Below are 24,544 nucleotides of genomic sequence, written 5' to 3'. Positions count from 1 at the left end.
ATAAAAAAATAAATAGTTTTTCTTGATGAATTGAAGAAAAATACTGGTATTCTTGAATTACATAAAAGCTTTCTTCTGTGAAAAGAAAGTCAACTTCACAAATGACTTCCTGAAGGATTACCGACTTAGTATAATTAAATTGAAGAACTTTTTCCAACCAGGATAAAATCAATAGAATTTCCAGGTGTTTTGAGTCAACACTGATCTAGAACCAGTTGTTCAAGAACCACTATCTCCTGTCAATGATTTCTAAAGCTTGGAATATTGAGATTAAAAGATATAGCAAATCAAACATTGAGTTTCTTAGAATAACTTGATTAATTTCAAGGCGTTAAATCAATAACATTTATCATATATTGACTAAAAAATAAGTCCGAAACTGAAAAATCTATCAATTTCTTTAGAAGTCTCATATTTTTCAGACTATCTACACTGGCACGTAAGATGATAAGGAATCCTCTAATCCCAAGATGACGTTCATCAACCTGTGAAGAGGACAATACCTTGTAGATAAGAATTTAAAAATATGCATATCATTTGATATATTTTCAAGGAATAATTATTTTTGAATTCTATCAAGACATTAAAATCATATTATGATATCAACTATAATTAATATGATATTTTTTCATAACGAATCATTGATTTTGATAAATTTGTATCTATTTAGGTTTTTTTAATTATGATATTCTATTTTACTTGTTTATCGATGTTATCATCAATGCTATCTAACAAAACCTTCATAATACAATCCCTCCTCGATTTGTATCATTTCCCCTGCTTCCTCAAGATTCTCTGTGAGTAGATATAATACAGTTATACACTGCTGATAAGAGTATCACTAATTTACCAAATACTGTCGTGATACTCAGTGAAGATCTGATCGTACAGTGACAAAGAGTCAATGTTTTTTTGGTGTCTATGATTTTCCAAGTGTCGAGATTAGTTATTTTACTAAGTCTAATTTTTTTCAAGACGAAAGTTGATAATCTGAGGATACAAAAACATGTCAACTTCAACAGTTCTCGCGACATTTTCGGTGCTCAAGGACCACGTAAAATTGAAAGTAACAGAGGACCGGGCAGTCATCGATAATATTGGTGAAAATTTTATTTGCAAACAATGACCAATTGTGTCGCTTTACATATGTATTATATGTAGTTTAAAATATTCTGAGCACTACATGATCGACCGTTGAATTCCCCGCCGATAAATTTACGCAATATGATCACGTGATAGGGATTTAGCAACCTACTTTATGCAATTAATTTTTAATTAATTTTAAAAAATAAAAATTTATTCTTCCAATTGACCGGCATGATTAACATTAATTCCAATGTCGTGGGAATAATATGTAACTCAATCTCTTGTAAAATAGTTTTCAGGCTTCACTACCGTTTGACTTTTCTCGCACTTGTTGCTGGCTCTATTCTTGTTTCTGCTCGACAATTTATTGGAGATCATATTAAGTAAGTTGGTCAAAAATTACTTCAAATCAATAAGATTAAGGAAATCATTTAATTCTTATCATTTGTAAATGAAATCTGGATTGAAGTTTAAAGAAACACTGGTGGTATCATTCTTAATTCAGTTCAAAATGAAAGAGAAATTTTTTTCTGATTTTTGATGATTCAGGGCATGATAAAAAGTTAAGTCCCACGACTTATATTGTTATGTAATGTCTTTTAAAATGGCAACCAGTTTGAAAGCCCACGCAAAAAACTGTTTTTTAAGGTAACTCTAAATTGAGATCAAGAACTCTGGGAGTTTTTTTTTTTCATGAAACCTCAGTAGTAACACTTTTATAAAAATACTTGAAGTTCTTAAATTATCCCATAACGATTACTATGTTATCGTTACTTTAAAAGTTATAGTAATTTTAAGTCAGAAGTTTTTTGCTCTGAAAGTTCATAACTAAATAAAAAATGATTGTAGATAGATATCTCCAACAAATTGTAACAGTAAAAAATTGAGCTTTAGAATATGTTATTTAAATCTTTTGACAGAAAAAAATTTTTTACTCCAAAAAACTTTCCAAGTTTTCAAAAAAATCAAGAAATTTTATTTCTGTAATTTATTAATTTATTATGAAAAGATAGAAATGAGTTAAAAATATCTCAAGCTTTTTGTATAAACAAGAAAAAATTGGCTTGTAAATGAGTCCTGATTCATCAAAATACAGTAATTTCTAATGAAAATACCACAGCAATTATTGTTGATCATCAATTACATCAATTAATCATACCAAGTGTGAAATTGTAAACATTAATTAAATAAAATTAATTCAAAATATGCACAGAGTGAATCAGGACAATAAATCTCCTATTCACCTGATGAAAATAGCACAATTAGTTCAATTGAAAAAAAATTCCAATCCAATGATTTTATTATGATTATAAATGATTCATTAACAATACATGGATAGATCAATTGATTAATTGATTGGATTATTAAAGATGTATCGTAGACAGTTCACTTCCTGCACATGTGGTAGATACATTCTGTTTCTTCACATCGACATACACAGTGGTAAGTGATAACATTTCAACACTGATAAAATGAAAACCAAGTAATAAATATGAGAGATGTGAATATAAATATTTTGATTTTATCAGAAAAAGCATATGAATTCATCGATGGTTGAACTGGGACATGTACCACATCCAGGTGTTGGATGTGCAACTAAAGATGATGAAATCACCCATCATACTTATTATCAATGGGTACCTTTTGTTCTCTTTTTCCAAGCACTGCTCTTTTATATTCCTCATTACCTCTGGAGAAATGCTGAAGGTAAAACGTAGACATAGCAGCTTTTTCAAGATAAGAAATGACTCAACGTCTTTTGTCAACAGGTGGACGTCTAAAAATGTTGGTATCAGGTCTTCATTTAGCTTCATTGGCTCTACGTGATGAACAGATGCAAATTGAAGGTGGAAAAACTATTCCATCTAGGTTCGATAGAGATGAAAAAATTCGTCAGATCAGAACAGCTTTTCTCAATAGATTGCATGTCAATAGGCCTTGGGCTTATTATTTAAGTTTCTGTGAGGTTCTCAATTTCATGAACGTCATGGTGCAGATCTACCTCACAGATCTGTTCTTGGGTGGTGCATTTCTAGGCTTGGGCATCACTCTTACTGAATCTGAATACGGTCATAAGATGTCTCCTTTAGATATCATATTTCCCAAGGTTACTAAGTGCATGTTCCACAAGTATGGACCCTCGGGTACGATCCAGACTCATGATGCATTATGTATCATGGCTCTTAATATTGTCAATGAAAAGATTTATTCATTTTTATGGTTTTGGTTTATTATCCTGGCAATTATCTCTGGCCTTGGGCTTGTTTGGAGAATTCTTACCATGGTTCTACATGCAAGGTAAGTTAAAAAATTCTGAATAATTTTAAATGGAAATTTTAATTGCTCAATGACCTATTAAATATTTAGACAAGTGAATAATTAATTTTTATTCATCTTTATAAATGATATACTTGAGTTATATATTGCTAGGTTGAGATATAAATCCATTAAGTGCAGAGTGGTAGAGCAACAAGATTTCACTAAAGTTTTATTTCTTAATGGTTTTGAATAAATAAAGAAAAATCAGTGATTTTTTTATTTTTAAATATATTAAATTTTGGAATTAAATTAACCTGATGATGCCTACTATCATATTTATTGAAGAAAGAGTTTTTTAAAACTGAAATATCTTTCATTTTGAGATACAAAGGTTTTTGATTCTATCAGTATAGATTCATGAAATTAAATTGAAAAGTTCAGGTTGAAAAAAATTTTCTATTAATGTTATATCATTTTGTTGAAAAGCAATATAACATTGAAAGCATGCTTGGTATCTTGAAGAATCTATTTGTTCAGTCTGAAAACAAACACAAACAGTGACAAATAAAGTAAACTTGCTCCTGTCTATGACAATTTACTCCAACGTACTATTTCTAAAACATCTGAAAAACCAAAAAGTACATCATCATACTGAATATATATGTACAGAAATAAATTTGGTGATCGAGAACATTAACATCTAAGCTATTCTACATAATGTTCTGAGCCAAATCGATACTTGTAAGCAGCGTTAATTTATTCCAAACAGTAAAAAACTAGTTCAAAATAGTTAACAACTAACTGTTTTTTATAGACTGAACAATGAACTTTCTAGTGGATATCAAAAATTCTTTCAATACAGTTTTTAATGTCGACCTCAATAGTATCGTCAAAGAAAATTCCTATTTTCTATCCATTCGTTTAAATAATTTAAATTTCGCAACTCGTACAACTTTTTTACAAAAAATTTTTCCCATAAATGCAAAGTGAAGTAAACAAACCAATAAATGGATATTTGAGATTGAATGAACTGACAGGAACAAAAAAGTTCCCAACATCCAAATTCAATCTATATTGAAAGTATATCTCTTTCAGCAAATCTTTTTTGTCCACCAAAATGTCTTTCATTTAAAAGCTGGAAAATCGTTTATCTCATTTGAATTTTTATTTTTTCAGTTTCACTAATTTAGTTTCTATCTCCAAATTTCTACTTATTTTTCCTATTAGATTTATCAACTTTTTTCAAATCACTTCAAGTCTTGATGGGTTACTTTTCATAAAAATAATAATAAATTTTATTTATCTCATTTTTTAAAATAAAGTAGTCCGCTTGTATTATACTATGAGTGAAGAAGTTGAAGAGGAAATAAATAATCTTGTCTAGATTTAATAGGTCATGGGAAGCTACTGATATTTAAATTTTCTACAATGCTACTTTTCTTTTTCCAGGAGCAAAGCATTTAATAGATACATTTTTTCCTTGGCTTGTCCAGGAAAATACAATCCATGGAATGTTTTAAAACTCACTCATGAATATCACTTTGGAGACTGGTTGTTCCTTTACTACATTGCTAAGAATCTAGATAACTACGTGTTCAAAGAGCTACTGGAACAGTTGGCACATGACTTAGAAGACCGTAGAGCGGCTCGTTTCAAGCAATTTAACATTCCCACACTTCAAGAGCAGGAGCCCTTGAAAAAAGCTTGAAGTGATTCATTGCATCTTATTTTAAATTGTGCTCTTAAATGATATGTTTCAAGCGATAATACGTTATCATGTACATGCTGAACTTTCTAGTCTTATCAAAAGTGTACGTTAATATTGAAATTTCCATTATAATGAAATTGAACTACAATACAAGTTAAGTGTCGACTCAGCGAATTGTCACTATACGGATTACAAACTTGATAAAAGTATCCATGACTCGTATGGAATTTTCTCTCTCTCTCTCGTATGACGTGGTATACGCAACCGGAAACACTGCGTATGCTGAATAATGCGTTACATCTCGGGAAATGACTGACAAAGGAAGATAAATGCATTTTACTTGAATACTCTACGGATATTGCATTTCGTAAGATGAATTATACATTTATTTTTATCTTAAATGTAAATATTTGCACTTTTTATCATAATATTTGAAAGTGTTGTATTATGCAAGTACTGGTTATGGATTGATTTTATTGATTTTACAATGCAGTTTATCGTAAATATTGGCTTGATGAGAGAATGTTTAACAATGAGTATTTAATATTTGCATAGATTGTATTTAAATAATTTTTTGTTTTTGGATGTTTACAAATGAAACATCACGACTTTAAAAGAGATAATATTTAAAATTACCATTTCTTTACAAATTATTGAATTTACTGAGAAAAACAATGAATTTTTATAAAAAGCTTGAATACTCTAAAAGTTAAGAAGTATGTCGAAAGAAGTACATTAAATTTTGATCATTTTTATTATATTTTATTCAAAAATATAAATTTTATTTTACTTTTATTTTATTTATTCAATTTTTAAATAATAATTTCAAATACTCCGAAAAGTTTACATGCATGAAGACTTGACAAATACGTCATTCTATTCAAGGTATTTTCAATTTAAATATTCTTCACTTTAGTCAAAAAAAATATTTTCCTGATTAAAATTAATTTGTTTTTCTCAATGACAAAGACATTTACCATGAATAAAACATTCCTTTCAATTCGAAATAATACTAAAGCGTAACACTAGTGTAAAAAGCCCTGAATGGAAAATTGCAATTTATTATCTTGTCTATCATTTATCTTAAACAACTTCCTATAACAGTCTTCCAATGGTTACCATCAATCCAATATTCTACACAGAGTAAAAAGAAAATAAGAAAGAAAGAAAAATTACATAAGAGTTTTAATCAGAAAAAATGAAATGAATAAAATCATATCACAAAGTATTAAGTATCATTCGTTTTGCATGAATAAATCAGTTGATGATATGCGTGTAATCCGAGTATTGGCACGAGTCTTACGATACCAAGTAAATCTACAGTGTTACATATATGTGTGAAGTACCTCCCATGCATGTTGATTGCGTAAAGGATCCAGTTTTCTTTAGATTAAACGATGTAACCAAATGCGAGTTCTTTGTTGTAATGCATGAATGATTGTAGTGAAAGATTCAAGCCGTTAGTATGATCAAGTTGGACCCCTTACAAGACATAACAGGCAGCAGTTAAAATCATTAGTGTCTTTGTAGACCTCTAGGAAGTTTCTCATTGTGTCATTACCATGTGCGTACAGATGTGTGGTGTATGATATTATGTGATAAGAAGAACATATCTTACACGGACTGCTACACCTAACCAACAATTTACGTAGCCCTAAATTTTATAAAACACAGTTTGTTATGAAATTAGGACACATGTGGGTACCACCCTTTCAAAATGACATTAGTGATAGGAACTAAAGTCAAAGCAGATGTCGTTGTAGGAATTCAATAAATAAACAGTTTTAGTAGAACTTTACATGTGCTACTTGTACTACTTTTCTCCTATTATACATTGTTTATTATTTAATGGACGTCAATGTATGTAAGCAAGCAGTCTTGAGATCTGTACTAGGGATATGATGATGGACGGGATAAAGTGCTCTGAAGTTGTCGGTTCAAATCTATTGCATGACCACTTTATATAATTTTCCTTTCCCTCCCTCATCTTTGAGTTGACATCTTCAGTAGTCATTATTATGAACACAACGCCTCTGCTGATTACTTGCCACCCGGTTTTAATAACGACCTCGTACTGTATTCTCTAGTTTACCTAGAACTGGGCGCTGGAGCGAATCGAAATTGTCTGTTGAAACTACTATAATACAATTTTAGAGTTACGGGAAATGACGTGACTGAGGATTAAGTAAGAAATGCTAAATAATTTACTTTAGTGAATGCCACCTTTATTTTCTTGTCTTTGGATTTTTTCCCAGGTTTTTTTGTTGTGTGGTTACAAGGAAATCCTTTATCATGATTTTGTGCGGTTATGGAGTATTTTTTATCATGGAAAGTGATCATGCCTGTGAAAGAGACAGTTTCATCTTTTATGGAAATTTTGTGTTTTGATGCATTGATTAGAAATAAATATTGAGTAAGATACCTGATTGGTTTAACAGTGGTCAGGATTTTGAAATATGATGGAAATGAAGGAATTTAAGGTGAAGAAAGATTATAGAATCAACCAAGACATTTTTTTTTTGAATGATGAGCTTTCAAAAAAAATTCTTCTTTGTTAAAAAAGATTTAAATTAACATTGATTTTTGGTATTTTCTTTTTTCTTATTCAAATGATCAGAAAAATGTTGAATTATTAGTTTGAAAAATGAGTTTAAGAATTGTTAAGTTGAAGAAGCTTTGCTTTTTCTATTTCTTCTATTTAATATAAATAATAATTAATTGTTCATACTATGTGTATTTATTTATTGATTAAAAAAAGGATATAAAATCTAGCAATTATTTTTATAAACAAAAATATTTATAATATTTTTCCGGTACAACAAGGTTAACCCAACAATTATTGACGTTTATGATAAATATGATAATATGATTTCCTTCAGGAAACTTTTCTTGCATAATTTTTTATTAAAATTCAAATAAAAAATGTAAACATAATAGTAAATTAAACTAAGTGTACTATTAGCATAGTTAAAAAAATGAATAATTTAAAAATTAGCTTTGAATTAAATTTCCTTATAAATTTAAAATTTAAACTATAATTGAACGTTGATTCAGTCTTCCTATAGATATTATATTGAAATGCAGTGTTTTATCAAAAGGTGATTAACTATTTGTATCCTATTACAATTATGATCAGATCTGTGATTTTCTAATAGTTAATATATGAAACTGATAATGAATATCTTGATAAAAATATCTAAAGAAAGAATCAAAATAGAAAGTTTCTAAAAATAAATGAGTACAAATTACTAGAAATCAGTGACTATTCACTGACTATCATTGCTAATTTTATATTGAAAGAGTAATAGAGTAGATGACTTCAAGTAAAGCAGTATAAACATTTGAATTATGTAGTGTTGTAATAAATTACTTTCATGAGAATAAAAGTTATTTGGGAACAGAATAGAATAATTTCTTCAAATGAAATGATGTCAATAATTCAATTCAATTTTTTTTTAGGGCGATACAATATTGCTTAATGGCATTCAATTATACTTTGGTTTGGATTTGAGAGGGTATATGGAGGACATCTCGAGTTGTTCCCGCTCTTTTATCATTTGTGATAACTTTTTACATCATTTTAGACCTTCTGTTACAAATTTGTTCAATTATCTTATTAGATCATTCAATTTATGAGGGAATAAAAAACATGTAAGGCTGGAGATATAATATAAAAGCATATTAGAGTCTTGAAAGTGACGATAATTAATTAATTTTAAATTGTATTAATTTTTTTCTCAAATCCACATTTTCAAAGATTGATTAAGCAATTATCAATGTTTAAATTATGCAATATTTATTTATAATGAATCAATGTAAACATGATATTTTTTATCTCTGATATTGCTTAAATATATTTTTAAATAAATCAAAACAAGAAAAAAGTGAAAAAAAAATTTATGTATAAATGGTTTTGATTTAGAAGAATTTAAAGGCAACGAAAGTAAAAACATTGAAAAGAGAAGTAGAAACAAAATTCAAAAGGATTCTGAATGGAGTATTTTCCACGAATTTATCTAGGCCACGAAATAGAAAAAAAAACTTTCAAGTCGAAACAATGGTGAAGCATCAAAAATTTTGTGTTGAAAATTTTCCGCGAATTTATATAGACCACTAGACAAAAAAGCAACTTCGAAACAATAACAAAGAATTAAGGTAATAAATCTGACTTGATAGATAATATCTCTACCATACTATTTCACATGAAACATGCTTCGAATAAATTTCTAAAAATTCTCATCGATGAATGTTCTTATTTACTATTTTTTTCGCATTTAATAAGATTCATTCAAACAGACAAACGTAACATCATGAACGGAGTACTTTTAACAAAGAAAAATACTTAATAATTCATCAGACATACAAATTAGGATTTGGTAGTAACTATGTTAATATTAATAGTACATCCTGAAGTCATTGAATAAGTGGATAAGTACTTTATTACAGCATATGCTGCTGTTATTATGACAATCATTAATAATTACTAGGCTAATCTAAATGTTTTGGAGCAACTTTTTAATTTAACATTGCTCCAATTTTTTTAAACGAATAATTTGATAATAAATATTTTCAAGTTGTACATTCATTTTAAAAATAAACTACAAATGTAAGTTAAAAAAAATATATGTAAATAAATAAGCACAAGCATGTATTGGACAAAGAAAATTTTTCTTTGTGAAGAAAAGCTCATTATTTACGTATTTGTTGTTCATTTTTCAAAATTGTATATCTTATTGATAAAAAATGTATTAAAATGTGAAATCCATAGAAAAATCTATTTGACACACGTTTCGTAAACAGGGGAAAATTGTTCATAAAGCAATTCCCTTCTTTGTGACAGACTAAAATGACAATTTATGAGCTATCTCATCCTATCTCACTGACATTGTATCATCAAATTCTTTTTAGATCTTTTTCCAACACTTCCGACTGCAATTAACGTCGGAAATGAGAGAAAAGGGTGAAAGAAGATGTAAGATACCAGACGCACGACGTGACAGAAGTCACGAATAGAAGGGTCTACACCAAGAGTCAGCAGTTGGAAATCTAATTTCAGTGATGACTTTTTGTCCTAAAGAGGGAAAATCTGGGTAGCAGCTGGCTCTAAGATAGCATTCCCTTTCTTCGTAAATAAGTATAGACCAGACGTCGAGAAATGCACGGGACTATAAATGCCTGTAAGATTGTCTGAAAGATATTCATGGCCTTCAAGCAATTCCTACAATTCCCTTGAATACTTGCAAGAGATGTGGCCATTTTTAGATTATTAGCTTGAAATAATATAATATAATATCAACACCTGTTACTTCTCAAAAGGGCAGCATTGAATAAATATTATTTTTCTTATCATTTTATAAATTCAAACGATCAAGTACCAGAGTCGATATTGACATTAGTATAAAAGTTAGCGAAGTAAATATGTAGACAAAATGAATACATTCAGACATATGATGTCTTATCAGGTTTTGATAAAGTTTTTTAAACTATCAAACACACTGATCAGGTTATCGATATCTAGACATCTTAAGTAATTATTTATAATACATATAATATTCATATACGACATGGAATATACTTTGATCATTGTTGCGGACTTGAAATTTTTTGATTTATGATTTCGTATGCCATACCTCGGATTAGTTCTCCGAAATATCTTCACATTACCCTTTGTTCTCAGCCCACAAGGAGAATACACATTTGAAGAGACTGTAGATGATTTCAACATTGACTTCATGTAAATTTAATTATTCAAGAATCTGGTCATGTACTTTTTGTTTCTTTCGCACATTTATATTCCCCACATAGGACAAAGCTGGTTTATGAGAAGATAGGGAGAAAGGAAGAGAAAAGAACGACATACATTTATTATAATTGACGCGATTGACCAACAGTGCTTCTCAACCTACTTTGTTGCAAACAAAAAATAAGGTAAAGATCATAAATTATTTTATTCCATACTCGTATGGATTATATCAAGGGCATTAGATGTTTGAACACTTACTAAAAACATATGTGAATATATATGTATCGAAATGGATAAAGAAAGAAATTTGACTGTTGCATCACACCTTAAGTTTTTTTGTTCAAACTACACTTTAAACCAAAGAACCGTCTTACGTGGCAGAAGTCACGGAGGCCCTGACGTCAAGGGCCACTCCCCTTTGTTACTTCTCAAAGGAATGTGAGAGTTTTCAAAAAAAAAAACATTTTTTGTAAAGTCCTGCAATAACGTAGCCCATGAAAATTTATCTAAACCCCTCAACCATGTCTAAATTTCTTAGACACAAGATGGATTGATTTATCGTCATTTTTACCTTTATTAACCTTGAACTCTGATAGTTCAACAGCAAAAGAGAAAGGAAGCAAACTCATCGTGCAGTGGAAGGGGAAACAATTAACAGGACAAAAATAAATGACTGTTTTTTTTTCAACTTTGCTGTGATATAATAACTATTTTGCCTTTTACTGCTTTTTATATTTTACGAAATTTTATTGCTGAGTTGATAGATTTTATGACTTATCATAAAGTTTCAAATTGATAGAATCATTCAACAGTGTAATTGTGGAAATTTTTAAAAATTTGCAAATGAAAATGAAATATCAGCAAAAGAATAATGTTTTTATGGTGATTTGATTTATTCATCATTGATATTATTAATATTAATTATGAAATAATACAATTAAGTCAGCAATAAATATTAATTATCGTATTCAATCTCCCCTTTAGCTCTACTTAAGTGTGATATAATGTTTATGTTTCTTGCTTCTTATTCAATAAATTAAAATAATGTTGTTTAAAGAAGCCTTGTTGTAGACCATTTAGATATTTAAGTGTCTATTAATTGTTTAAATTTCAGAGAAACATGAGTAAATGCAAAGTGTTGAAGTTGAGTTGAAGAAAAAAATTAACTGGTTGATAAATGATGCAAAAAAGAGAGAAATTAATTAATACAAAATTGCAAAACTCTCATGATTATTTATTTTTAGTAAAACTTGTTATGATGTAAAGAAAATGAGGTAATTGTTCTATTTTCTTTTGACTTGAATTGTACAGAATAAACATTTGTTTTCCTCTCGAATTAGTTGGATAGTAAATTAATTCTACACTTCATTTAAGTATATGCATAAGTACGGCAAATGAAAAATATTGTCTTAAGTAGTTTTGAAATAATCGTTATTTTTGATTTAATTTTTTCCCTGCAAAAAAATCATACCGGATTTATTCTAGGATGCTCAATTTTTTATACTATGCGTCATTTATTGTAGTTAAATCATGATAAGTCAGGAAAATAAAATAGAAATTGTAATTATGTTAGTAAGATGACCAGGATAAAATCATCATTAGTGATTCATTAGGAATATGATGAAAAAGAGGAGGATGTTATGGTTTTTAAATGAAAAAAATTAATAGGTTTTTGAAAAACGCTATTTTTAAATTAATAACAGAGTATTAGAAAATATTACTTTATAAAAATATTAATAATAAATATTATAACACCAGATTTTTAAAGTTACTGATTAGTCAATATTAATAAAAATTTAATTCTGCCTAAATTAAAAATATTGTAAAAATTTATCAAAAAATAAATTATTCAATAGTATTAATAATTAATCACATTAATAAAAAATATTACATAATCTAGAAAGTTGTAATAATTCAAAAAAAAAGAACCAAATTTTGTTAATGGTTTTTCATTAAAAAATATGCAAATGAATGATCAATAATTCAGGCATTTTAATAGCAAAAACATCATGTTAAGTTGAATGCATTGAATGATGCGACATTTAAATAATTGCACATCACAGTGAAAGTTAAACAATTGTCATGTTAATGAATTCAATAAAATTAGATTGTTTGTAATTGCTTCTGACTTGTGTTTTTATTTTTAAGAGTTTATGATTTAAGTATAAAACAAGAATAATATTAATTATTAATATCAATTGAGATTGCAATTAGCACAAATTTTTCATTATTTCATTCCGAGATAAAATTAGAACAATTTACATCAAATTATCTGTTCATACTTGAGTGCAAATCAAATAATTTTCAACTCAATAAATAAATATTATGAATGCTTAAGCTTTCTTGATGAGTACCCTACATTCTTATATAAAGATAATTTACAACATTGTATCATTTATCTTCATTTTATTAATAACTCAAAAGATTTGCATGGAAAATATTAGCTTAGAACAATCCGGTCTTTTACTTTATACATCATAATGTTATCAATTTATGCGTGCAATTCAATGAAATAAATTAACACTAAGATTTTCTACGTTTACAATAAGCAACTACAAACGCTGTAACACGTTGTGCATCTGGACACCAAGTGTGTACATAGTATAAAAAACTGGTAATGATGAAAAAAAATTGAATGCAGAATAGAGAAGAACAATCTCTAGTGTATAAATAAACATAAATTATTAATTATTGCTTCATCATCATCTCCTCTTACATACTTGCATAAATGTATTGAGTACAATGATATCAAAATGAATAACAAAAATACATTTGGCTAAATAACGATCCGCTGATACGCCAATGGAAGTGCAACCACCGAAATTACCATGAATGGATTTCTTTCTTGTCTCACCCCTTTCCGGTCGCGTGTTCTTGCGGAACAGAATACATACGCCATTTTCGTCTATAGTATTTTTTTTTGTCTATTCCACTGGCGTCGATGTGTATTTATATAAGCCCAGTGAAAGGAAGTGCATTATTCTCATATTACAGCTTCACCTGGACCTCCCCAAAATGACGGACTCTTAAAATACTGACGCAATAATCATACGGCTGTGAACATTCTGCCAAATTAACATCCGAGTGTATATTTATTTTATCCACGTAACGGTAGAGCCTGATGCAACGTGAGTGATAAATTTTTTTTAAAATTACAATTGCAGAAAACGTTTTGACCTCAGTTTTTTAGTCTTATTTAACATCTTATCACGTGTCTGAAAGAGTTCATTTCTTTCTTTTTTTCACGGCTTTAAAAATGCCATTGGGAGTTCGATGTCGATGAAATTTATTTCACTGTCAAAATAATAAATCATCTAATATTTATCTTTATTTCGCAACAAAAAAAAATGGCCAATTTAAAAAAATTTTTTTTAGAATACTCATTTATGTATCCTAAATTGACCTCAATTTTAAAGGAATTTTTAAGCCCATTTAGGTCTAGGAACCTCGTTTCTAAACAATTTTATAAATATTTTGAATAGATAGAATTTATTTTATTCGTAGAAGATAAGCTTATCTTTAGCGTTAATATTTCTTTAAATTATATAAACATCACATTAAAAAGATTATAACATGCCGTATGGATCGTAATAAGACATGTCGTGACAAGTATAGTATGATTTTAAGAAAATTAATTAATGAACATCACACGTGAAATCAAACTACAAGGATATATGAATTTCAAGGCCGTGGCTCTTTTCAAATTCATCCGACGTACGTCGGCATAGTCTTTATAAAAGTTTGATGAACACATTCATAAATAAATTTTTGATTCTGCCGTCGAAGGATTCAAAAGAAATACTCTTCTACGGAGGCAAAGAGAAATCAAAGATAACAAGTTGGGACCCTAAACCCTGAGGTGATAAAAACTGGAGCGGTGAGTACTAAAAGATCGCGAAGTTGATTGGCTCTTCCTGCTGCTGTTGGTTGTATTTTAGCTGCTACAAAACTTCCAAGGACTATATATTTAACTGTTAGAAGTTACAAAGAAAAGCCTGGCGAATTTTTGAAGTAGTAATCATATATTTAAGGACCTTGAAAGTTTTGGAGCTTCATAATTTGTATGTATATTATTTTTTTTCCATTTTATATCTGTGTTTCTCTAGATTATGTATAATTAAATACTCGTTTAAAATGACCGCTGAGCAACATTTAATTGTTAGCTTGAATGACAGAAAGGATGATAAAAATAAGGCTATACTACAATGAATGTGTATGCAGTGATATTTTTATAAATTTTTGCTTCAATAGATAAGTAGTTATACTCAGTATGATAGTCATCAATGATTTAAATGAAGGTTGGAAAAAAACATTATTTGTATAATTATCATGTTAATAATTTTTAATTGCGATAATTTCTTCATAGTTTTTTCATTCACCTATTTATTTTTTATCTCGCATTACTATTACATAAACAAATATCTGAAATTTCTTTGGTTATTTTTATCATAATCATTGATGAATTTTTTCTCTATTTGTTAAGTCATCATCAAGCCTTTGCAATTAATCCCATGACATTTACGTTAAATAGAAAATAAATAAAATTCCATAGGCTTGCTCTTTTGATGAGCAATAAAATCTTTAATTAAGAAGTCTAATCATAGAATTGTTTAATCAATCCTATCAACTCATGGACATTTTAATTTATTAAATTAAAAAATAAGACAGGAGAATAACGATCAAGTTCTCTATTAATTACTTTCTGCAAAAACTTGATTATTATTCAATTTATTTAAAAAATACTGTCGATGTGAAAGAAAATAACTAAACATGGTGCAAGAAGATGACGCAAAACCATGACCATTTTTGCAGCAAATTGCATCGTAAAACACCTTCAGATAATTTAGAAGTATTTCCTTGACTGGAGAGACATTATCCAACGAAGATTTTCCATGTAGAGCGGCTCTGAGTGGCCCAGATGGGGCAAAAGTTAACGGTCGGCAGCTCCGGGTAGGCTAGGAAGTGAGAGAGATGCCAAGAGCGTTTACTGTACACCATTACCAAACTGTAGAGTGAACAGTAACAGAGAGAAAGATAGCAAAAGAGAGGGGACGGTCGGGTACATGCTGGTCCCCCTTTGAAGAAACAAGAGAGAAAAACAGGCCCCTCCTCTCACTCTCCTGGTCTCCTACCCCTAGAAGCATTTCCCCCCGCTACAACAAATCCACTGGCACTTCTCGTCAGTCGACGACCAAGAGACTCGTACGTATGTGCTGTTGACGTTCGACGACATTCGGTAGCGAACGCTGCTAAACAATATAATATTTGTCCTTTTTATGTGAATAACACGTGAGAAAGAGAGGGAGTAATACTACACTCCAACTGGATAAAACTACGGGTGTGTTATCACACGGGGGTTCTCAATACTATTATCATACACTCACGAGAGTGTGAGTAGTGTCTACCACCGATTTCTGGATACTCGGATCTCTCTTAGTGGCTTTTTCGTAAGAAAAAGTTACCGATATCTACAATGATTGACTTTGATATGTGATACTTGATAACATATATTATCAGCTACATTCAATACTGTTTAGATTTGAATGATTTACACGTGTATACCTTTAAATCTTTGACATTGAAGCAGAGCTAAATAATTAGCAATAACAAGTGTGATTCAAAGACATCAATAACACATTGGGCTTAATACGAGCCAAAGTTGATTACTGAGTAAATTGTCGCTGGGACTGGCACGAATGGTGTCGCATGATTGACTGGGGAGATAGCTTGAACAGAGAAGGATACCGAAATAGGGGGATAAAGTTTATTGCAGTGAAGAGATAGTAGAGGAGGGAGAAATATTGTTGCGTAGACAGCTGGTCCTGCTGAGTAGACCGTCCGGTCTGTTTCTCTGTGCCGAATGACAAAGCTAATGAATACTTGAATAATATATAGTATATTATTATTCCATGTGCTGAACATATTTTCAAGTAATTACTTTTAAGATAAAACAAGAAAAGACTTTCAATTGACAAGATGTTCAAGTTATTAAGTGGTCTCGCTGAGTATTTAAAATGGCAAGACATCAAAACAGATTCCATGGTCTTTCGAATGCACAATATCTTCACAACAGTGTTGTTACTCACGTGTTCGCTAATCATCACGGCCACCCAGTACGTCGGTAACCCAATAGAATGTATCGTCGGCAAGAGTCTACCAAAGGGCGCCGTCAACACCTACTGCTGGATCACCTCCACCTTTACCATGCCCGACGCTTTCAGCCGTCAGGTGAATAAAATTCAACAGATTTCGTCAACTCTTTATTGATCGATTTTATTCTACAGGTGTTTTAGATATTCTAACAATTCAATCCCGCATATTTGCACGCCGGCGTTTTTTTATCAGTCTTTGACAACTTTTTATTACGATTTTTTATGTGTAAAGAAATTCGTTTTATATACGTTCAACTCAAACGTCTTTGGATGTAAGGAAGCAATTTTGTTTTGAAGGATATAAAGAACAAAGGAAAAGACATTGCTATAATTCTATTTTACTTACGTGATATATAAATGTAAGAAGAAAAATAATTAAACTTCAAGGTGTGGGAATTGGCAATTAAAATATTCTTATCTAGCTAGATTATTATTATTTTATGGATCAGCTTGAAAATTGCTAGATCTTCAAATTAGAATCGACGCGTGTCTTTTCAAGCAAGCTTAACTAAATCGGTTATTGCAAATTCTGTAGCTTCGAGCCTTATCACGTTGGTGAATCTCCAACAGGTTCTATCGTAGCAATTATTCTTGGATCATAATTAAATTTGTTATCTCAAACCCACTATCCTCTAGCTGACTATTCTCTAATTTTGCCCACAGGTTGGACTGGAAGTCGCTCATCCTGGTGTATCTAATGATTTCGATGAGACTGGAGCAAGGAAATATTACACTTATTATCAATGGGTTTGCTTCGTCTTGTTCTTTCAGGTATAACAATCTTATACCTTTTCTTACATCAATAAGATTTGATTTTATACCAATTCAACATTGATTCTTTTATTTTTGATTCGAAATCAAAATTTAAAAATAAAGATTGCAATCTATATATTTATTTTATTCTATTTTTAGAAGAATTTAACCAAATAATTAAATAAAAAAACTTTAATTTAAAAAAGATTGTTTAAATATAGCTAAATAATAATAATAAACCAGAATCAATTTGTTTAGATCTATTAAATATTTTTAAAAAGAATTTATCACTATTTGCGCATTACTTAATTCACTAAAGACTCAGTAAAAATCAATACAACACGAACCTTTGTTTTGCTTTGTATTGGCAAACCTTAAAATCTTTTTTTAAGGTTTGGTGTGGTTTAACTTTCCATTATTTTTTTAAGGAAGGAAAATTTATGTAATCTTTTATTACATAATACCGAAAATTACCTAGATAAAAACAATCATTCCATACTAAAAATAATTTTAATAAAAATTTAAATGAAACTTCATGCATCGTGATTCATAAAAAATGTATGCTTCATATACTAGACTTAATTTAATAAAATGTCAAGTATTAACTTTATAATTCCAGTAAAGTAGTTATTTTAGTTTCAAATAAATGGTTCAATGATCTTAAGCTTTGACTGAATCAGTGATAAATTTTTTTTAAATATTAAGTTGAAACATGAAGCAAATTAACTCAAACTTCCTTTGTGCTAATTCTTTATCAACTGATTGATTGAAAAAAGAATAATTTACATTTATTACTGCTCAATTATTTTCTCATTTTCTAGCTTATTAAAAAAATTATAGTATTTCATATGTAAATCTATACTATATCATACCATCAATATAGAAATAATTGCTATGGAATGTTGAAGGATTCTTATTGCTAGAATGTCTATCAATTACAATCACTTGAAAATGAAACTAATAAAATTCAAGTCTAATCTTTCAATTGATTCTTTCAGGCGATGTTTTGTTATCTTCCACACTGGCTTTGGAATCTCTGGGAAGGTGGTTTAGCAAGTACACTTGTTATGGGTTTGAACCATACTTTAGAAAATGAAGAAGCCATTTGTAAGAAGAAAAATTGTCTAATGGATTATCTGGTGAATCATATACAGGTAAATAGTTATCTTCAATGAATCTTGCCATCCTTGATTAAATAAAGGAAACCAGTATCTATTATTTAAACACTCATCGTTTTGCTCATACCTAAATTGAATTTTAATCAAGCCATATTACTCTTAAAAAGAAATGATTTACATAAGAGATCATTTTTATTCACGTTTTTCCATCAAGTATTCTTCAAGATTATATTAAATCATTCTAGTATACTTTACTCTTAAAGTCATTTTTCAATGAAAAATTATCTTACAAAAAAATGACTATTCAAGATCAAAGTACATTTTAGTGTAAATAGTCAATGTTTTCTTTTGAAAATGATTAATTTGAACATGAATAAGCAGAGTCTAGTTAAGGTCTAGTTACAGACAGCTGATAAGAATATTTGGTATTAATAGAAAATTGAGAAATAAGCTTTTAAAATATATGTAAATTTCATAACTTTTTATCAAAAGCCTTTAATGAAAAGTATATTTTTAAACCATATAAAATGTTAATCTTAATAATAAAATTATCGATAATCAGCTTTTAAAAGATTTCTGTGAAGCAATACAATGTTCTTAGGATGTTATTGGTGAATAAACAAGAACAAGAAATTTTATTAAAATGTTTCAGTAAAAATCTAATTAAATTTCAAGTACTGTAGTTAATGTAACTTTACTAGTCTGTTTTTCGTTTTATAATTTTTTCAAAGAACATTCTCATCACATACTTTTGATAACAGCATTAAAATACCACATGATTTTTTATCAAAAGCATATACATGTCTCAAAGAAATGAAATAAAGTGATTAAATATTTCTATAAAACACTTGGCTTTTTAAGAGTAATTTTTTTTATTGAAAAGAATGACTGGTTTTAGTAAGATCTGGTTTGCTTAAAAATCTTCCAGATCTCAGATAAAGACCATGGTAAGATGGTGGCTGAGGTCAAAGGAAAAAAGAAAAGACAATACTAAAGAGAACACTTGAAAGTCTCACTCAATTCACTCTCATTGAATTTAATTCTGACTAATTGGTTCAATGTCTTTTATTTTCAGAGGCACAATATGTACGTCTACCGGTACTTCATATGTGAAGCATTGTGTGTTATAAACATTTTCGTCCAACTGTATCTAATGAATCGTTTCTTCGATGGAGAGTTTTTGAGTTACGGATTGCGTGTTCTTCAATTCTCAGATATTCCTCAAGAGCAACGAATTGATCCAATGGTCTACGTCTTTCCAAGAGTGACGAAGTGTATTTTCCATAAATATGGTGCATCTGGATCCATTCAAAAGCATGATTCTCTTTGTATTTTGCCACTGAATATCGTTAATGAGAAGACCTATATCTTCATCTGGTTTTGGTACATCATCCTAGCAGTTTTCTTGGTTGGTCTAGTGCTCTACAGAGCAGCAATTATTTTCACACCATCCATTAGACCCAGATTACTTCAAATGAATGGTAGATTCTTGTCTATTGAAACATGTCAGAATATCAGCAAGAAAGTGGATCTTGGAGATTGGTGGCTACTATATATATTGGCTTCAAACATGGATTCACTTGTTTATAAAGACCTCTTAGAAGAACTGACCAAAAAAGTTGGTAATTCATCGTCTGTTAATGCTTAGTGTGTCCTTTTTCAGAGTTGAGGAGTAACGAGATTAAACTGCGAGTTAGCTTGATTATTCTTTTTATCAGTTCTGTGAATATCAAGTGCTAACAATGCAGTCAATAAGCTTTAGATAATTTTTTTAAAGCTTCCATGATATTATTAGGCCAATAGGTATTTTTTATATAATATATAAATATATATTTTATATACCTTATTAAAACACTGAGCTTAATAATTACTTTCTAGGATATTGGAAATTCTTCGATGGAATAATTTAATTATTGAGAATTTTCAATAAGACATTTTTCAATATTAGTTTTTTTTATGCGAAATTATTAAGCAAAATCAATCGCATTCTCATTATTTATGTCGATGTCGATATTATTTCTAAATAATTATGAATTAGTTTTGTAATGTGATGTTAAAAGAATTAATTTAGTATAAAGAATTATCTCATGAATTATGGGAAAATTTTCAATAAGAAAATTTTTTTATTGTCGACTTTCTTATTTTTTGAAAATAAATTTAGATCTCAGTGTAAATGATAACATTTATATAAATCTTGTATACTGCACATTCGAGAGATCTGCTCAGTAGAATCAAGAAATGTCATGAGACAGATAAATATATTCAGAAGAGCATTATATTTATTTCGCTGTTTGGAGAAATTAAGATTATCTTTGTAGAGTTGCTCAACTTATTTTTTTTCTTGACACTATTAATTATTACTTTATTTCAACAGATTTGTACTGACATTTATAGCACACAAGAATATTTAAACTGCGAAATACGAATTTTTTTCGATACATTTTTGTATAACAGAGATAGGGAGACTGAGACTGAAAAGATATACCAGAGTGGCACAAAAAATTTTATATTTTGTACTAAAGACAAAAAAATAGGCCTGATAAATAAGAAATAATTAGATAATAAAAAGACCACAAAACAAAAGGCTGGTTTTCCCTAAATATATCATTCATTGTTCTGTTATTTTAACAAATATTATTGTTCTATTTAATCTCAGCAATTATCTACCTACTTGTGTTCTGAGAGTTCAAGTATTGATTAACGTTAAAGAGAGAAAGAGAGTTATAAATAGATAATTCATTCTGCAAATTGAAGCACATCATAGAGAATCTCAAATATTTTTCATAACTAATTCAAGGCAAACCATTGTGATACGATACATTTCATTGCAAAACAATTATAAAAATAATTTTGTAATCAATATTATAATAATATTAAAAATTTACAAGAGTACTGGTATTTTTTTAATAGAAAGTCGGGTCTTCATGGTCCATTAGTTAGCCACAAAAGATATATAATTATCTATATGTTAAGACAAAAAAATATTCCTAGTATTAGTACAGACATAATGTAGTTGTAAGGAAAATTAAATAGTGAAATCGTAAAGAGTAAAGTCTACTACATGAATTATATAGTATATAAATTCTTGTGTACATTTTTTCTCTAACGTAAATAGCTGAGTGATCATTTGTGCTCTGAATAAAGTCTATTGAATAGAAACGATCGACTATGCTAAGGCACTAAGGCAGCAGATGACCAATTATGGGATAACGAGCGTAAATTATCTGTCGGTTGAAAGAGAAAAATATATTTCCCAGAAAATATATTATAGAATGCTTACAATAGCTATACAAAAGCCAATAATAGTGTTTTTAATGAATCCCTGATATGGGTAAATAAAATAAAATTCAGCAAAAATTACCATTGTATTCATTATAAGATAAATAAATAGGTTGAAATGATTGCTACAATTTTTGATCTAGTTGCAAGCAATTAAGGACGTAAACGTCAAGTCAGGGGCCAATGATAAATGAATAACGAACGCATCTTCCACCTAGCACTCAAGATAAACTACTTAATGTAGAGAAGTATAAGCCAATAAAGAACATGTGCAATTTACTGCCAACGTTGACAGTACGGCTGTCAGTGACGTCTGCTCCTACACTTTCATTTTCTGCATTTTCACATCAACTAACATGATGACAATAAATTTTTGCTTTGAACATGACTGTCTAGATGCCACCAACGTATATCATTATTATTCTTAAATAAATATGCAATTCTAATCCATGTGATTTTGCTTAACCCATTTAAATGGCATTGATAAAACTTATTAAATACAGTCATGGCCAAAATTATCTTCAAATGCTATGATACGTGAACGAATCATTCATCACTGAGGTCTAGGAACGTTAAATGTATGAATTAACATACATACATAATATATGATAACGCTACCGACGTATTTTTTTTTTATTTCAGTGTTTTTGTATTGAATTTTTTTTTTAACAATTCGATGAGACTTTCTTAAGTTTATTTTATTTGATATGACAGTGTTCAGTAGATTAACAGTAATTCCTTCTGGAAAATTGTGGAGATTAGTTTTTGATATAAAATTTCTCTCTTGTTTCTATTTTATTATTTTAATGCATTATTATTTATCCTATCTTTTAAGTTAGTTTTGACGTTAACATCTACCCATACACTTTTTTTTTCTAAAGAAAGTAGTATTATAAAATGTGTATGAATATGTGATAATAAAAAATGAATATGTCACTTGGTAAAACAAAGTTTACCTTTAAATTTTTTTTCTTGAATGAAACTATATTATTATAAATATTTTATAATTTGAAAACAAAGTAAATAATAACTTTTTTTTCATTAATAATTGTTTTCATGATAAAACATAATATTTCATACACATAAAGATTATTATTAATTAATAGATTATATAAGAGATAGATAAAAGTTATTGGCAGTGAGAAAATTGTGATTAGGGATGTGGAATATTGTAAAGTAATTATAATATCATTTCAATAAAAAAATTATATAATAAAAAAAAAACTTTGGCAAAAAACAATTTTTGATGTTTTATATACAACAGTTAAAAATGATTGTATTATTAAATATTAAATCTTTAAAATTAAAATGCAAAAAATTAGTGCTATAAATAAATCAAAGATAAATTGATTTTAATAAAATTGCAATTTTTCATCCAATCACTTACCAACACTTCAAAATTTTAGCTTTAATATATGTATTTTAATTTATGTTATACGATAGATCAGTGAGTGCATGGAAAAAATTAAAAGTAATTTTAAAGGTTTAAAATAAAATATGTGTACATTGATTACAAATACATATATAAATCCATTTAATTAATATGAAATAAAATTTTGAAATGCTATAATAAATTTGTTACTGCTGAATAAATAATTCGTTTAAAAATATCTACCGAGAAGATTTTCAATCTGTTCCATCAATGAAGCATTTCCATTTTAGATCACTGCATTCACTTTGATAGATATCACCATAAAAAGGTGAATGGTGATGTCGGTTATTTCAATCACTACCTACAAAATATCCCAAGGTGATTCATTCACGAGTTCTAAACATATTCCTAGTGGGTATAAAACTTTTACTTTACCAACCCACGATTAATAACTCATCAATTTTAGAAAACACTTGTTCAAAATGAATCTTCAACCAAAATAAAATCCATTGGTTATTTCTGATCAATGTCAAACGATTGACATTATTATATTGTTTGAGTAATTTTTTTTTTCTATTTATTAAGTTTTTTAAATAATCCGAGGACTTTAGGATTGATTGATGATATTAATAAACACTTAAATAATTTTGTAAGAGCTTTTACAATAAATTATTGTCGGCGCCAAATGGTTAAAGAATAAAATGGCCAGAGTGCCAAGAGATGTTGTGGATAAAAAGTGATCTATACACCATTATAAAAGATATGTCATAGTTGTCGTCATCGTTAAGACACAACTCTGAAGTGGGTGAAATAGAAGGACAGATTGTGTCATAGGAGAAAGAGAAGAGATAGGGTTAAAAAATGTAAAAATAAAATTTGTCTCTCCCAAACGATAGAGAATCGGTCCTCATCATGGCTCTTGGCACCGAAGAGCACAGGAGCGTAGTAGGTCAGGCACTCTGTTTCAGTTTCTTGGGAGCTATCCCGCGCATCGGGACAGACGCGGACGTCACATGAACGCATTTTCGTACAAATTAAATCAAAGTTTAATACGCGCCAAAATTTATTTATCCA

The 24,544-nt window shown here is 29.0% G+C and overlaps 2 protein-coding genes across 2 annotated transcripts; both read left to right on the top strand.

Moving 5' to 3' along the window:
• The first annotated feature begins 845 nt into the window (after positions 1 to 845).
• On the top strand, positions 846 to 6,849 carry Inx7 (innexin 7). Its single transcript, XM_035092055.1, has 6 exons — positions 846 to 1,100; positions 1,379 to 1,469; positions 2,457 to 2,529; positions 2,616 to 2,793; positions 2,856 to 3,384; positions 4,795 to 6,849. The coding sequence occupies exons 1-6, from the start codon at positions 1,007 to 1,009 to the stop codon at positions 5,051 to 5,053; spliced, it is 1,224 nt and encodes a 407-aa protein (XP_034947946.1). The 5' UTR covers positions 846 to 1,006; the 3' UTR covers positions 5,054 to 6,849.
• Positions 6,850 to 15,980: 9,131 nt separating this feature from the next.
• Positions 15,981 to 22,176, top strand: ogre (optic ganglion reduced). Its single transcript, XM_035092056.1, has 4 exons — positions 15,981 to 17,024; positions 17,612 to 17,719; positions 18,700 to 18,855; positions 19,895 to 22,176. The coding sequence occupies exons 1-4, from the start codon at positions 16,773 to 16,775 to the stop codon at positions 20,465 to 20,467; spliced, it is 1,089 nt and encodes a 362-aa protein (XP_034947947.1). The 5' UTR covers positions 15,981 to 16,772; the 3' UTR covers positions 20,468 to 22,176.
• The last annotated feature ends 2,368 nt before the right edge of the window (positions 22,177 to 24,544 follow it).

This window comes from Chelonus insularis, unplaced genomic scaffold (assembly GCF_013357705.1).
Source record: "Chelonus insularis isolate UGA/USDA-ARS -01 unplaced genomic scaffold, ASM1335770v1 contig_93_pilon, whole genome shotgun sequence".
NCBI classification, from domain to species: Eukaryota; Metazoa; Arthropoda; class Insecta; order Hymenoptera; family Braconidae; genus Chelonus; species Chelonus insularis.
This window is presented reverse-complemented; position numbering and strand designations above follow the sequence as displayed.

What these genes read in the sequence shown, in the direction of transcription:
- ogre (XM_035092056.1), top strand. Translation starts at nt 16,773, where the DNA reads ATGTTCAAGTTATTAAGTGGTCTCGCTGAGTATTTAAAATGGCAAGAC. An exon ending in CCGACGCTTTCAGCCGTCAG is followed by an intron (nt 17,025 to 17,611) that starts GTGAATAAAATT and finishes TTTTGCCCACAG; the next exon opens with GTTGGACTGGAAGTCGCTCA. An exon ending in GCTTCGTCTTGTTCTTTCAG is followed by an intron (nt 17,720 to 18,699) that starts GTATAACAATCT and finishes TGATTCTTTCAG; the next exon opens with GCGATGTTTTGTTATCTTCC.
- Inx7 (XM_035092055.1), top strand. Translation starts at nt 1,007, where the DNA reads ATGTCAACTTCAACAGTTCTCGCGACATTTTCGGTGCTCAAGGACCAC. An exon ending in TTTATTGGAGATCATATTAA is followed by an intron (nt 1,470 to 2,456) that starts GTAAGTTGGTCA and finishes GGATTATTAAAG; the next exon opens with ATGTATCGTAGACAGTTCAC. An exon ending in CCTCTGGAGAAATGCTGAAG is followed by an intron (nt 2,794 to 2,855) that starts GTAAAACGTAGA and finishes TTTTGTCAACAG; the next exon opens with GTGGACGTCTAAAAATGTTG.